The sequence below is a fragment of the Euwallacea fornicatus genome, chromosome 15 (assembly GCF_040115645.1).
Source record: "Euwallacea fornicatus isolate EFF26 chromosome 15, ASM4011564v1, whole genome shotgun sequence".
NCBI classification, from domain to species: domain Eukaryota; kingdom Metazoa; phylum Arthropoda; class Insecta; order Coleoptera; family Curculionidae; genus Euwallacea; species Euwallacea fornicatus.
The window spans coordinates 2,034,372-2,049,047 of record NC_089555.1 but is presented as its reverse complement, the minus strand read 5'-3'; the positions used below and the strand labels follow the sequence as shown (position 1 = coordinate 2,049,047).

The following is a 14,676-nucleotide window of genomic DNA, read 5'->3' as shown; positions in this document are numbered from 1 at the left end:
GAAAATTGATATCCCAATGGCAGTTAATTATGCAACGAAAAGTATAACCTCAATTTTTTCTCTAGGTTTATGATTTTTGGACATAAATCTAGCTAAAATTTCTTAAAGAGCTAGATTTTGGTATCAGAAGATGGGCAATTCTATGGGTAATGTTCCAACGAATACGTGGAATCGTTACACACATCCGGAAGTAACACCTGGCCCTGAGGAAGAACCTACATTTGATGCCTTATTGGGATTTCCTAACGGAAGAAAACTCAGAAGTACATTTCCCTTATAAGCCTTGTCCTTCTCCCTAACTTAATACTCTTATTTTCTTCCACTTTTTAGCACCTCCTGTCCGTGAAGCAGAATTAATATCAGCAAAAATTGCTTTGGACCGTCGAGATTATTGTGCAGATAAACTAATAGAATTTCACACATGTCGAGCCAACAACTATCCTTTTGTTGTTAAGTGTGCTCATGAGAAGCATGCTTATTTGACTTGCAAACATGAAGAGTAAGGATCAAAAATTTAACATAACTTACGTCGCAATAACTAAAATATTTACAGTTTTATAATAAGAATGAAGGAATATGAAAGGGAAAGGCGACTGCGAGTAAAAAAACAGGAGACTCTTAAAGAAATTGCTGCCCAAGGTGCTTGAAATGAATGTTTATTATGGTTTTCTAGATATATTTAATTAGGCCGTGGTAGAAATGCCTGTGTTCTGTAGCATAGAGTAAATAATATACAGTTTACACATTAAATTTTGTTTTTTTTTTCGACCAAAATTCGGGACAATTTTCTTAGAAACCTTAAAAGAAAGCTTTAGTATCGGTCAGATTCTGTGTTTATATGGAAATTGGTGAAATTAACCAATGCTCTGTTTCAGTTTTTTTAATTTTTGTATGCTGTGTGCAAACCACTTAATGTCAAATGATTTGCGTAGTATAATGCTCTAAAACTATGAAAAACACCTGCAATTTTACATACTACATTATTACATAAACTAGATATAAATAGGACCTTTGTATAAAGATTTTTAACCCAAACTAACCTGATAGAGATAATGATAGCATATATGCTTCATAGCAATTGAACAGCCACTCATAAAACTTATGGCTGTAATGATACTGGTGGCATCGTATTAAAAAAGCAATTTAAGAATATGACTTTTTTAAAGTTGCCCTTAATCCTTAAAAATCTTTTTGTGATATAAGATGGCACATTTAAAAACGTTAATGTAGCACGTGTTATTAATATTTTGTTATCTCCAGTTTAGAGTATACCCTGTATAAACATAATGAAAATCTATAAATGTATTGGTGGGGTCACAAAGGACTGATATAATTTTAGATGTGTTGAAAAACATGTATTGATAATGCCCAATACTCTAGTTATGTGAATCACGAAACAAAACGCTCCAACAAACTGCTTTTCATAATCGCGCAATGGCTACATTTCAGGTTAAAGGAAAAGCAGCCCTTGTAACTGGAGGTGCCTCAGGACTGGGCCTAACTTACGCCAAAAACCTGCTGCAAAGGGGAGCAAAGGTGACAAAGTTTGTGTGATTTGTTTGCAAAAAAGTTTAACTAAAACGTTGTAGGGTGTTACCTTGGCAGATGTGTCTCCAGACTTGGGAAAAGAGGCAGTTAGGCTACTGGAAAATGAATTTGGAAAAAATAAAGCCACATTTATTAAAACTGACGTCAGTAATTATCATCAGTTTGAAGGTAAGAATCTATTTTCATCTGCATGATTAATCTAATACCGGATTTCTTTACATAGAGGCCTTTAAGAGAACCATAGCAGAGTTCAACAACATCGACATTTTAATTAACAATGCGGGAATTTTGAACGATTCAGTATGGGAACGCGAAATTGAAATCAATGTGGTATTGCAAAATCACCTTGACGTGAATTATTTAAGAATTATTACCTATATTCCAGAATGGCACCATCAACGGCATGCTCCTGGGCTTAGAATCTTACATACCCAAGTACAAATCCGGCCCCGAAGGAGTTATACTAAATATATCTTCCGTGGTTGGCATTGCTCCTTTGGCATGTCTGCCCATATATGTGGGGAGCAAATTTGCAGTTCATGGAATGACCCTAAGTTGGGGCCTGAAGTCCCATTATGACAGAACTAAAGTACGGGTGATGGCTGTTTGTCCTGGGGTCACCATGACTCCTCTTATCACAGAGGCACATGGCAGAAATTTGGGGCCTGCCTATGAAGAGCTGACTAAAGAGATTGCGACCTTGCCCTCACAGACGTAGATTTCTGATTATTTCTGCCGAATAAACGAAAATGAATGCATGTGTTTTAGAACTGAAGATATTGGTCCTCATGTAATGACGGTGATTGAGAAAGCACCTAGCGGGACTATGTGGGTAATTGAAGGAGGAGACAGACCCTACCAGTACACGATCCCGAATAGATTTGATGGGATTGATAAAGTCTTCTTAGAATAACAAGTGTTGTACATATTGTCTAATGTTAGCCGTAGATTGTACAGGACGTAGTAGGCACTAAATATACCCCGTAAATGCAAATTTTAAAGCTATAGAGCTAATCAAATTATTGTAAGAGGTATCTAATAATTTATAAATAAACAACTTAATAGATCCATTTCACAAAGACACGACTTTATCGTAGAGAGGTCAAGTAATTTCTGATAAAATAATCAAAATCATTAATAATGCTAAAAGATTATACCAACGAGAAATCTTTGTTGCCTTTACAAGTTTTACTCAGTATTTATCTTTATTTCGAGCATTTAGGTTTAGTACCATGGAGTAAGTACCGTAACGTGTTATTCGAAGTATACAAAATATTGAAATAAGGATTACAGAGTGTTCAAAGAATCGCTGATAACGCTACTACAATTTCAAAATTTTCAGGGTCAAAGATCTGAAGCAAGGCAAAGGTCCGTTCATCAAACTATGCATGCTAGTAACAGGGATAGTATTAATTAGTAGCGGATTAACTTTCGCAACGTTCCTGGTTTCCGTATATGAGTATATTTTAAGGGATCGACTTACGTTTACGAAAAACTCTGGTGAGTACTTAAGAAGATTGAGAATTAGAAAGATTAAGAATAATTACCAATAAAACATATAAGGTATTTCGTAATAGTATGTCAAAAATCCAGGGGGTGACCCTGCGGGTGGTTTTGAGAAAAAATATTTATATAAATATGGATCTGTTCTCGCTTCTTGTCTGAAATACCGGTTGATAAAAAAATATAATATTATTAGTTTTTTTTTAATAGGTTCGTTCCGGTATTAAATAATTTTATGTAAATTGGGGAATATAAAATATATGCTGAGGCACACCTTTTCAGGAGAAAACAATGTTTTTAGCTTCACTAATGACATCGTCATGAATATGAGCCTGTACATTTTAAACGAAAAATACCATAAGCCACTATTTTTTCTGAAATGAAAATAATTTTCTAAATGTTTAATATTTCTGTGAAAAGAGTTCTCTGGAATATTTATCATAACATAATCGTTTTTATCGAAAAAATTAACCGCAATAATCAGCAACCGCAAAATTCCATAATTCATTAGTTTAACAAAATAAAAAATGCACCAGGGATTGTTCAAAAAGTGCGAGATGATGCAAAAAAGTGTCGAGGCATGCATTCTTGCAGATTAAGGGTATTTTGAGCACCTCATGTAATTGTTCTTTTATAGGTAACCTAATGTACTTAATTTAGCAGATTAGTTTTAACATTAGTTAAAAAATGATATTTTTTCTTCTTTACAACGGTCAACACACTGAAAAATATTCAAAAGATCTTTTTTCGCAGAAATATGTAGTATTTAGAAAATAATTTTTATTTAAAAATCAGTGGCGTATCATATTTTTCTTTAAAATGTACAAGGTCATATTACCGCGAATGCCACTTATAAAGGTAAAAACATTGTTTCCCTTTAAAAGATATGTCTCTACAACTATTTTCCGCTTCCCAATTCTCATAAAAATATTTAATGCCGATAAGGACTTGATAAGAAAACATTTTTTAAACGTTCTTTTATTACCCTATATTCCAGACAGGAAGGGAAAACAATCCGAAACTCATATCAACTTTTTTCCTTAAAATCATCCACAGATTCACTTTCGGAATTTTTGACATTATGACCTATTATGAGACATCCTGTAAATTATATTTGCTTTGCAGAACCATTTAAAGCATGGATAGCGAATGATCCCCCGCTGGATTTGAATTTATATTTGTTTAACTGGACGAATCCAAATGAGTTAAGACATAAGGGCGTTAAGCCCCGGTTCCAAGAGATAGGACCTTATCGGTAGGTTAATCGAAAACAACTGGAAAGGGGCTATAACGTTCCTTATTACTGCTTAGAATTAAAGAAGTAAAAGAAAAGGCCGACTTAGTTTGGAACAATAATGACACCATAAGCTATAAGGTTCGGAAACTTTATTACTTCGACCCGGGCTACAGCCCTCGAAATCTGGACGATGACCTAATTACTACAATCAATGCCGTACCATTGGTAAGCCAGAGAGAATTTTTAAGTGTCCTGTTTAATCATATACAATATATATCAGACGGTGGCATATCAGGCCAAAAACTTCAACTACTTCAGCAAAAGAGTGTTGTCCATGTCGATGTCCATTCTCTCCCCACTTTACGTAACCAAAACGGCACGCCAAATTCTCTTCGATGGATACCCTGATGGAATTCTCAATGTCCTGAGCAGGTTTCCCGGACTAAATGTCCAAGATAGGTTTGGAATGTTTTATGGTGTAGGTACCTGCTTTATAATACGTTAGCCTGCGATTTACGTTCAAATTATTTGAGTATTTGACTAAATTGCACTCGGAAATTTGAATGTATTCAATTTGAATTTTATATTCTTCTCTCTCCAACCTATTTCAAAGAGTATTCTCTTCCAGAGCAATGGGACTGTCCAGAATAGTGTCTTCAACATGTATACAAAAACCGATGATAACTTCGGTCGCTTATTGACGTGGAACTACAAAAATCACTCAGGCCTCTATCCGGGTAAATGCGGGGATATTAAAGGTTCCGCTATGGAATTTTACCCTTTGAATATCAAAAAGACAAAGTTGATATTTTTCTCTTCGGAATTGTGCAAATTTGCTGAGCTAAGGTTCGAAAAGGAGGAAGTTATTAAAGGGATCACGGGGTACAAATTCACAGGCGATAAGATTTTCGACAATGGTTTGAATATCATAAAATAGCCTAATTTAAACAGCAAAATATATTTTTATGTAGGGTCTACAATCCCAGAAAACCGCTGCTTCTGCGAAAACACTCAGTGCCTTCCTTCGGGGGTCATGGACGTGTCTAAGTGTAGGAAAAACTCCCCGACTTACTTATCTTTGCCCCATTTCTATGCTGCAGATCCATACTACTCAAATCTAATTGACGGAATGCACCCCCAACAGACCAAGCATCAACTATATATAATAATAGAACCAAAATCCGGCATTATAATGGATATTGGAGCCAACATGCAAATGAATATGCTGCTACAACCGCTTCAAGGCTTTCTCTTATACCAGGACGTCCCAAAAATTTTCTTCCCCATGTTTTACTTTACGCAACATTTGGAATTAAAAGACGAATTGGCTGAAAAGCTTCGCTTGATCCAGAGATTACCAAACTACTTCAATTACGCATCTATAGGGCTGATATGTTTTGGTCTTACTTTAGTAGTTTGGAGTGCTTATAGTATATTTTCAGTGTGTGTTTCAGATAAGAAGCAAGTGCGCGAGAATTGTTACGAAATTGTTCCACTGTCTGACAAAAACCTACAGAACACGTAATAAACTTACTTAAAATAGTCTTGGTGTTTGGAATATGCCAAATTGACTTCCAAAAACTTATATCTACAGGGGTTTATCACTTTACGTGGAAAGTGAGAAAATAAACACTTATTTAAATTATTTTCAAAATAAGCAAAGTCAAGCGAATTTAGTTGTGATGCAAACATCTTAAAAAAAAGGTTCTTAGCGTTTGAAGTTTTCTTCACTTTCGCCTGTGCATAACTATCTTCTTATCTAATATCCCTGCAACTTCTTAGATTACAGTTGGTACGCCGAAAGGGCTTCAAAAATCAAAACTGTCCCTCTAGCGATTAGCGGCGATGGGGTAACTATCCGCTATTAAAATTACAGTAAACCGTTATGTTCTTGGTTTAACTCCCCCTATTGTATAAAAGACTTTACGTTAATAAAACGTAAAATAACAGGGTAGGAAGCTTACCCGCAGCCTTTGTAAACCCTGTGAAATCCTGCGATACCGATGAACACAACACTGAAAGTTTCTATTACCACTCGAGCTGTAAACCAGAAGCGGAACCTCTAGATTCATTTGTGTTCCGACCAATAGCTTTGATCGTCAACTCGACCATTTCATATGGATTTGCTGCAGCCTATTTCATTGGAACAGTTTAGTTATATTTTAACACAATTTACTGCAAAAATTAACTTAGGTGGCAACGACACAAGCTGATGCTGCTTCTGCATGTTCTCTCGTTCCAAGGTCAATTGCAAGGCAAGTAACTCCTGATTCAGATCACCAACACTGGCGGCGACTTGACTCAAAATCAATTCGATTTATCTAACCCTGGGGATGAAGTGGGCCTTTATCTGATGTCATGTGCTGAGGAATAAGGTACTGAGTTCATTAGATGAGGTGAGTAATACAGAAGAATCAGTACTGAGTAGATACTGTATGTTTTGAGTTTTGTATTACTTCCTGCGATAATTATTCTAGGAGTGTGATGAATTGTCGCCTGTCCTGCAGCCAGGCTGCAAGTGGCGATGGGAGTTTATGGAGGGAGCACCAAACCCAAAATTAACTTTTGAGGAAGTTCTATGTCCACAAGAGTTGATTGATATTATTAGAATGTTTCAACAATTGGTAAATAAAATGAAAATCTTTTATTGAAAAGCATTTCATGAAATATTTTTACCTTAACAAATTAAAATGAAATATATTCAGTTGTTAATCAGCATTCATCTCCACATCATTTGCTTTGTAAGTCAACTTAAGTATCACAGATGTTGGGGTGGTGATATCAGCCACAATGATCTCCTGCCCATCTTTCAGCCCTAGTTCTAAAAGACTTTTATTTAAATTTGCTCTTGTGCGCATCTCTATGGCAGCAATAGTGGGAATATATAAAGTTTTGTTTTTCCCATCAATAGTGGTGGTAAGGCCTGGGTTTTTCATTTGAAACCTTTTGTCTTCACAAAGGTAACTAATTAAATCTTTTAGTTTCATTTTTGAGGGATCCTCCACAGAAATTTGTTGGGGTATATTGGAGCAAACACTGCAATTTTTTTTTTTTTCTGCCTCATAAGTATAAGTGTAAATACCATCAATATCATTGAAAATCATAAAGTTGTTTAATGGGTTGCAACAGCTGGTAGCTAGTTTGAAAACCTGAATAATAAAAGTTTGCAATCATATCATTTAAATAGGCAACATTTAACTCACTTCAGTAGCACAAATTGCAGCTATCACAGCATTAGTTGATGCAACTGCTGGTATTATATTCTTCACAACCCCCTGCACTAACCTAAATGTAACTCCTTGAATATTAAATTGACTAGCTCGATCTACAGATTTTTCATGAACCCACGCCAAATGTTGGGCATCATCGCCGTCTAATGGCACCCCAAAAGGGTTTTCTAAGAATAAGTGGTATAAAATAAATTGGATTTTTGGAGAAAGAACTTATTGGCACCTTTGTCCCACTGAACTACTTTAACATATTCAATGCAATGTTCTGGAAGTCTGGGAGTGTTGGCAATGGTACATAAAGGGAAAGTCATTTGTGGTGGGTATAGATCTAAAGTACATTCAACACAGGCAGTCATTCCTGGAAGTATGACTCTGGCATTTCCTTTGAAACCTTCTGTCCCTATTCAAATGATGCTGTGTATGTTTTTTTGCATTTAAGGTATAGTGAAGCAGACTTACCTCCATCCACCAAAGGTATTAGACTAGACTGATCCAAAACATCATTCTCATCATAATTCAACAATGACACAATCATGCCATTAATCCACCTCCTTGCTAATATGGAATCTAATCCACACGCTATAACATTAAATTGTCTATAAAAATCTTCATTTTTATCCTGTATAGCACAAAAGTGAGGTTCTACTTGACACCCTTGTATTCGGTTAATAACATATTTTGCAGCCACCTGTAACCTTCGTTGATCAATCAAATATCATCAGCCACAGCCCACCTCACCTCAGCTTTAGACATTCCAATGTCTTTATGCCGAAACAAGAATTGACGATTCAAGTTAGACAAATCAATGGTGTCCATGTCTATTATATGAATGTGCTTGAATCCCATCATTGCCAGATCCTTAAGGAGCTCACAGCCGAGGCCTCCAGCTCCTATTATTAGTATTTTGCAAGTGGAGAGTATAAAATCCAGGATATCTGGGGATGGTTCGAATTCTGGGTGGCTGAAGGGTCCCGGTCTTTCCAAGACTTTTCTTAGATGGGTCCATCTCTTTTGAGAGGATTCTTTGGCTGTTTCGTCCATATATAACTGAATATTTTGATTTTGTTCGGTTGAAATAGATATAACAAAATTAATTTTAAAAAACAACTCAGTAAAGGAAGATGGAGGTTATTCTTATTCCACCACAGGATAGAAAGAGGTGACAGAGATCACCCTCCTTTGTCTATCTAAAACAGCAAATAATGAGCACAGAAAAACAAATAGCATTTACTCCTAAAATATGAAACGAACGATTTAATTGGGTAAATTTTAAGTTAGGTTATGATCAGAATTTTCTTTTACAATGTCAATTTAACTTGAGTATTTTAATTTTTGTAATTTTTAAATTTTTAAGACATTTAAGATAAAAAAATGAGCTTAATTCGTATACAGCGAAGCCTTAGATTCAATTTACTACCAAAGTCAAGATGTTTTTCAACTCCAGTAATAAAAGAAGAGGAAGAGTACACAGCCACCCCACAGTATCCGCCAATTTTGGATTTATCTTATGAGAAAACGGTTGAACGGAGGAACGAAGCCCTATTTGAGCAAATCAGAAATGTTAAGACTGTCGAGGAAAAACAGATCAAACTCAATATGCCTCGGTAGTGTGGAATTTCATTCAATTATTTGATATAGAAAGTCCTTGCATATATAGGTTCTATAGATCATAACTGCATCTATTTAATATTACACTAGATAAAAAATACGCATTCTCTATATATTATAATTTTTTTAAAATGAAGTATATACAACATGAATTTGGATTAGGCAGGTTGCACTGTACATCAAATTTTATAGAAAGAAGGACCTTCTAGTATCAAAATATTCAAAATATTCTTTTTCCGTTCAAATTCTCATTTTAATTACTTGTAATTTATTCAGATATTATGGTTTCAAAATTTATACACTAAGAGAGGAATTAATTCCATATGATGATTTAACTTTTGCCCAACATGTAACCAGAACCCATTTAATTGAAGATAAAGAATTACCAAAGTTTTACCAAAATATTCCTGTCAAAGAAGATACCTTAGGATCCATTTTAAAAGCTGTTGAGGAACTGGTGTTGATGGAAATTGAGGGAATTAAGTGAGTGCTGTTTATAACTGCCTGAATATTTCAATAATTTCTGGTACAATGTTTTAGAAAATTTTATGATTTAAAGAGTACTAAGTTGTCAAATGTAGAGCGTGAAAACTTGCTAGCATCTAGCATAGTAAAAGGTTTAAATAGGGTTTTGACTACTACTTTAACTCATGAGGTTCCTCACATTAAAAACACTGAGGTTTGTATTTATTAAACCAAGTCCAGGCCATGGTAATGTAACAGGAAATTTATTAGGAACATAGAAAGATGTCAGGAAAAAATTTGTCAAGGATTGTAAATTTGCACAAATCTGTTAAGTACAATGATAGTTGTAACAGGATCTACTTTTTGGTACTATTTTAACTGAGAAAAATAAATGAAGGGTACGCCGCGCCTTGAATGAATCACAATATTAAAACGTAGAGTCAATAACAACAATGATCTAAAGAAATATGTAACTCACAGTTCGAATATTGACATAATAGATAATGCTCGAAGTTCCGTTCAAATGCAGGATTCATCTTATATTGCATGTTGTCTGGACTGGGTCTTCAACATTTATTTATCTACTGATGAATTCGTTACTACATTAAGGTTGATATTGATGCAAGACTAGAGTCCACTTGGGCAGTAGGAGGCATGAATCCGCCCCAGAATGTCAAGAAAAGTAAAGAAGGTCACGAATTCTTTAAGAAGTTTGCTAATGATCCTGTCGATCGCATTTTCTGTTACATTGGCTCACCTATACTAACTTTAAGGTATTAGTCCAACTTTGAATAAAAAAATTCATCATGCAAAGCTATCATTTCACAGGTCTGATTTACCACTTCCATATGTGATTTCTCCGTCTGAGGCTGAAAATCAGGATTTTAACGTCCCGTTTTTTCATTATGATCCCACAATCATTGGAGAGAAATATGAATATAGACGGATAACAAATATTCCTGGCAAGTTGTTACTTTTCATATAAATCCTGACAACACATATTATTCAATTTATCAATCCAGGTTTCTGGCCGGCAGATTCTCATACTTTCGGTTTAATCTCATATCTCAAAACTGGCCATATGATTGAGAGAAATAACTACTACACAGATCTAGAAGATATCAAAAACGCTACCCATAGGCAAGCAGTATTGTCTTCTTTTGCATGGTTACATGGACAGGCTAATTACTTAGGTAAAATGTAGTTTTTGTTATAAAAGTGAATAATTGTAATTCTTTATAGGTTTTACAACTTATAATGATATCACATATCCCTTAATAGCTCAAACGGTTCTCACTAATGGAAAAGAATTTCAGTTCTATGTTTATCAAATGAATACTATTCTTGTGCATGGTAAAAATTGCAAAGAAAACCCCAAGAGAAATGTCTGCTGGGCTAGCAATAAGATTAAATTATACGAGGAAGTAAATAATGGGAAAATAGTGGGACTTAATGAAGAAGTTTTGATTAATTTGATTAAAATGTATAAAATTGAACCTAAAGAACGATTAGGTGTAAATTTGAGGCCTTATTTAAATCAGGAAGAAAAAGTAGTAGCCGATTATCAGGTGATTTACTTAAGTCTTTAATATTTATCTTACCTGTTTATTAATACAAATATTTTCCCAGGATGATGATAAACGAAAATGGCTTGAAGATCAGTACAAGTTTCTTACGTCCAATAGGCCTAGGCATATTGAAATGGATGAATATTACTCTTGGGAGAAAATTTATAAAATTGACCATAATACCAGACAAATGGACAAAAAGATGCGATTCTTTGAATTCTTTGAGAAGCCCTGGAATAGGAAACTAAATGATATGCTTCCGGTATATATTCCTAGGGCTTTGAGACCAAATTTGCCCAGGCATAAAGGTCGGAGGGCTAAGACCTATTGGCCATGAGTTATTTACTTATAATTTGTTGTTTTAATAAATATAAATTTTTTGCGTTTCGATTTTTAAAATAAAAATCCACTATTGCCAAATTTGTTTATAATAAAAACAATTTCAAATAAGGAAAACAAAACTTTGCTTGCAAGAGCTTTCATATTTCAGAAAATATTCTTCTTTCTAACAAAAATAAAAATCACAGAAAGACTAATTTTCTCTATACAATTATATAAAACATTTTTTGTAGCTGTTACCCCGAATTTTCTGTCATATTGACCAAACTTGGTTCACTTTCACTTTTCTTTAAGCTTTCAGGCTCATTTTTTGTGCAAGTCTCTTGGTCCTTCAATTCTTTTTTGATATCAGGTACACTGCGGGTTACAATGTCCTCATTGGTTTGTTCCACTCTGACATCTTGACAATTGCTCTTTAACATTTCTTCATTTAAAGCAGCATCCTTTAAATCCACAGTACTGTTGGCGAATATAACTGAGGAGGCACCCAAATCATAGGGAAGAGACGCTATATCTAAGTCGCTTTCAGCGACTTCTATAAAGATAAATGTGTGAGGTCCACCAAGAGGATGAAATTTTATTTAAAGATTATGAAATTATTAGAGAAGGGTCATAGAGGATTATTTGTGTAATCAGTTTGTTTTAAAAATGATTATTAAAAGAGACAACCAACTATACCTAAAGGGACAAAACCATTTTTATGTTGAGGACTTGTGGCAAAGCTTCTAAATTTGGGTTCTCTTGACTGGTTTACTGGGCTATTTTGGGACATTTTTTCAAGTTTATGCTGATCGATAATACTGCAAGCTTTGCCGAAAATTACAACAGTAATCAGAATTTTCCAAGTCCATACCCAGATGTACCTAGGCAGTAATTAATAAGATCCAGAACCTATTACTCAGGTTACTTACCCAATTAGAAATATAAGTACGCTAGGAATGCTGCCTATATCAACAGAGGCGAAGAAAACCCTGGCAAAAAGTATACTTAGGGGTAAAGCTATGAAACCCATCCTTCTAGCTACTATGTCTGAATGACCGGAAAATGCTTGTTTTTGCAACATGTGAGTCAAATCATAAGCTATACTAGTTCGGTAATCTTTGTATACATCAATATTCAGTTCGTTAAACCTAGAGAATGATTTAATAGTCGACGTTAACTAAAGAATGGTAATCAAGAAACCTGGTAATAAAAGCATGTTTAATCCAGTCTACAAACACTTCTGCCACAAGCACCCAAATGGCATTAGAAACAAGTGGCCACAAAATATCAATATTATCCCATTTGTAGCCTTTCATTGTTTGCAATATAACAACAAACAGCAAAACCACAAGATGGAATCGTTCTCTGATATCACTGCAGGATACTTGGAACAGGTTGTTTTTATCAAACTTTTTGAATACACTGCCCTTCAGCTCTACAAACTGAAATAACTTTGCATAATTCACCAATAAAAGACGTAGTACTAGCGCAATCAGTGTGCAAATTCTTACTGTCTAATTTCACAATCATTAATGTTTTAATTCAATCCTGAATTCAGTTACATGCACAATTCAAGCAAATCCAAACTGGTTATTTGCCAAGTAACCATTTTTAAAAATGTGAGAAGCATATTTTTGGTTACCGCATCTTATAAAATCCACATACTTGTTACAATTGCAAGTTTCTTGGCCAGTCTAAGGCATTCATCAACAATTTTATACAATCAAATGCAATTGGACTGCAAGTTTTGACTACCTAGTGAAACCCCCTTTAAGAAATACTTACATTATTTGACATCATTATTGTCAATAAGGCCTTATTACTGGCATTTATAGCCACATTGAGGGTTGTTGCTTGGAACAGTAATAAAATACTGTGCATAACTATAAAGGAAAGTTAAGGGGACTTTTTTTCTGAATGTTTGGCTATGAGAGAAATCTGAAAAGGATACTGACATATACAATTCCAAGAAATAGATGAGGGATTACACCCAGGTGCTCCCGTTTCCTTCCTTTAGGCTCAGTAGCTGTCCATAATAAGGCATCTAATGTGTCTTGTCCCAAGGATATCAACAGTTTATCACCAATATCCAACATGTTATAGAAAATATAAAGCTTTATTACTGATTGGCTTTTTATGAGGTGGTAGAGCATGTTGGTGTCTAGCAACCATAAAACCATAATGCAGATTATTAAAATGAGGGTTTTCAGGAGATCACAAATTTCTGCAGCTGACAAGATTTTCTTTGATTTATCATCAGGAAAACTGTGAAATTTAATAATAACATAATTTGATATTCATTTAGATGGCTTCATTACCCAAAACATTTTGAAAATGACCTTATTATGAGTGCTACCAATGCTAGAACTACTCTGACAGGCAAATAGGTATAAACAAACAAGAAGCTGTCTACACAATGCAAAACTCCATAAAGCATGAACTTCTCCACTTCCTTTGGTATTTTCATAAATAAATAAAATTTTTCTCTGCCCACACTGAAGCGCTCCTCATCATTTTCCAGCAAATATTGTCTGGTTACTTCAGACTTTAGAAACGAGACTAAGGAAGGCCTTTTACCTTCGGATAGTAATATAGATTAGATTAGAATGTTATTTAATGAAAGAATTTTACCAATGGTTTTGAGATGATCATTATAATCACCATCTTTCCATAAGTCCTCCACATGATTGTCCTGGTTAAACAATTTTGTAGGTTGTCCGAATCGAATTTTCTTTTCTAAGGTGCTAGCCGTTTTCTGTTCCATTATCAAAGGTGACTATTTAATTGTAATATTTTAAAATATGGTCAAAGATCATTCTTGATAAAGTTGTTTTCATGATCAATTTAACAATTAGTAGGGCTGCTTTTGCCCCTTTGGGGAGTATTGATGATTATTTTAAATAACACAACAATAGAGTTAGTAAATATACTTTGGAGTTGTTAAAATTACGGCTGCTTTGGACAATTTTTTGCTTTTTTTGAGTATGATTAATCACACGTCTAGAATCATTATGGTCAGTCGTACACAAACGTCAAAAACATATGTTTTCTTGTTTGCCGGGTTCAATTAGACACAATGCCACCAGATGGAGACCCGTACATACAATTTGTTCTGCCAACGTATTATAGATCCTAAAAGTATCGACGTAAACCTTTTATATACAAAATCGTTAAACAATGGAGATGAAAATCCTGA

General features: G+C 34.6%; 6 protein-coding genes and 1 pseudogene across 7 annotated transcripts; 5 read left to right on the top strand and 2 right to left on the bottom strand.

The window, feature by feature from the left end:
* Positions 1-13: 13 nt before the first annotated feature.
* On the top strand, positions 14-750 carry ND-B18 (NADH dehydrogenase (ubiquinone) B18 subunit). Its single transcript, XM_066290250.1, has 3 exons — positions 14-263; positions 331-499; positions 554-750. The coding sequence occupies exons 1-3, from the start codon at positions 131-133 to the stop codon at positions 645-647; spliced, it is 396 nt and encodes a 131-aa protein (XP_066146347.1). The 5' UTR covers positions 14-130; the 3' UTR covers positions 648-750.
* A 602-nt stretch (positions 751-1,352) lies between these two features.
* Positions 1,353-2,627, top strand: LOC136343491 (15-hydroxyprostaglandin dehydrogenase [NAD(+)]-like). Its single transcript, XM_066290248.1, has 5 exons — positions 1,353-1,536; positions 1,590-1,716; positions 1,772-1,878; positions 1,934-2,262; positions 2,317-2,627. The coding sequence occupies exons 1-5, from the start codon at positions 1,435-1,437 to the stop codon at positions 2,459-2,461; spliced, it is 810 nt and encodes a 269-aa protein (XP_066146345.1). The 5' UTR covers positions 1,353-1,434; the 3' UTR covers positions 2,462-2,627.
* A 26-nt stretch (positions 2,628-2,653) lies between these two features.
* On the top strand, positions 2,654-5,831 carry LOC136343481 (protein peste-like). Its single transcript, XM_066290229.1, has 7 exons — positions 2,654-2,785; positions 2,891-3,048; positions 4,177-4,306; positions 4,363-4,513; positions 4,569-4,766; positions 4,917-5,205; positions 5,260-5,831. The coding sequence occupies exons 1-7, from the start codon at positions 2,781-2,783 to the stop codon at positions 5,811-5,813; spliced, it is 1,485 nt and encodes a 494-aa protein (XP_066146326.1). The 5' UTR covers positions 2,654-2,780; the 3' UTR covers positions 5,814-5,831.
* Positions 5,832-6,405: 574 nt separating this feature from the next.
* On the top strand, positions 6,406-6,952 carry LOC136343764 (endoglucanase-like; annotated as a pseudogene).
* On the bottom strand, positions 6,659-8,681 carry Uba3 (Ubiquitin-like activating enzyme 3). 2 transcript variants are annotated; one of them, XM_066290240.1, is made up of 6 exons: positions 8,257-8,681; positions 7,978-8,206; positions 7,742-7,918; positions 7,492-7,685; positions 6,965-7,437; positions 6,659-6,800 (listed from the first exon to the last, which is right to left on the bottom strand). In XM_066290240.1, exons 1-5 carry the CDS (start codon positions 8,557-8,559, stop codon positions 6,997-6,999), a joined length of 1,344 nt encoding a protein of 447 aa, XP_066146337.1. In that variant the 5' UTR covers positions 8,560-8,681; the 3' UTR covers positions 6,659-6,800; positions 6,965-6,996. The 2 variants fall into 2 exon arrangements, with proteins under 2 accessions (XP_066146337.1, XP_066146336.1); XM_066290239.1 differs by lacking the exon at positions 6,659-6,800 and having other exon boundaries at positions 6,918-7,437.
* A 76-nt stretch (positions 8,682-8,757) lies between these two features.
* On the top strand, positions 8,758-11,543 carry mRpS30 (mitochondrial ribosomal protein S30). Its single transcript, XM_066290227.1, has 8 exons — positions 8,758-9,122; positions 9,403-9,609; positions 9,667-9,805; positions 10,201-10,364; positions 10,420-10,553; positions 10,614-10,784; positions 10,834-11,159; positions 11,221-11,543. Exons 1-8 carry the CDS (start codon positions 8,890-8,892, stop codon positions 11,494-11,496), a joined length of 1,650 nt encoding a protein of 549 aa, XP_066146324.1. The 5' UTR covers positions 8,758-8,889; the 3' UTR covers positions 11,497-11,543.
* Positions 11,544-11,569: 26 nt separating this feature from the next.
* On the bottom strand, positions 11,570-14,521 carry LOC136343478 (protein TAPT1 homolog). The gene is made up of 8 exons (XM_066290225.1): positions 14,112-14,521; positions 13,799-14,057; positions 13,432-13,745; positions 13,266-13,363; positions 12,681-12,922; positions 12,410-12,628; positions 12,177-12,361; positions 11,570-12,033 (listed from the first exon to the last, which is right to left on the bottom strand). Exons 1-8 carry the CDS (start codon positions 14,242-14,244, stop codon positions 11,735-11,737), a joined length of 1,749 nt encoding a protein of 582 aa, XP_066146322.1. The 5' UTR covers positions 14,245-14,521; the 3' UTR covers positions 11,570-11,734.
* Between the last annotated feature and the right edge of the window lie 155 nt (positions 14,522-14,676).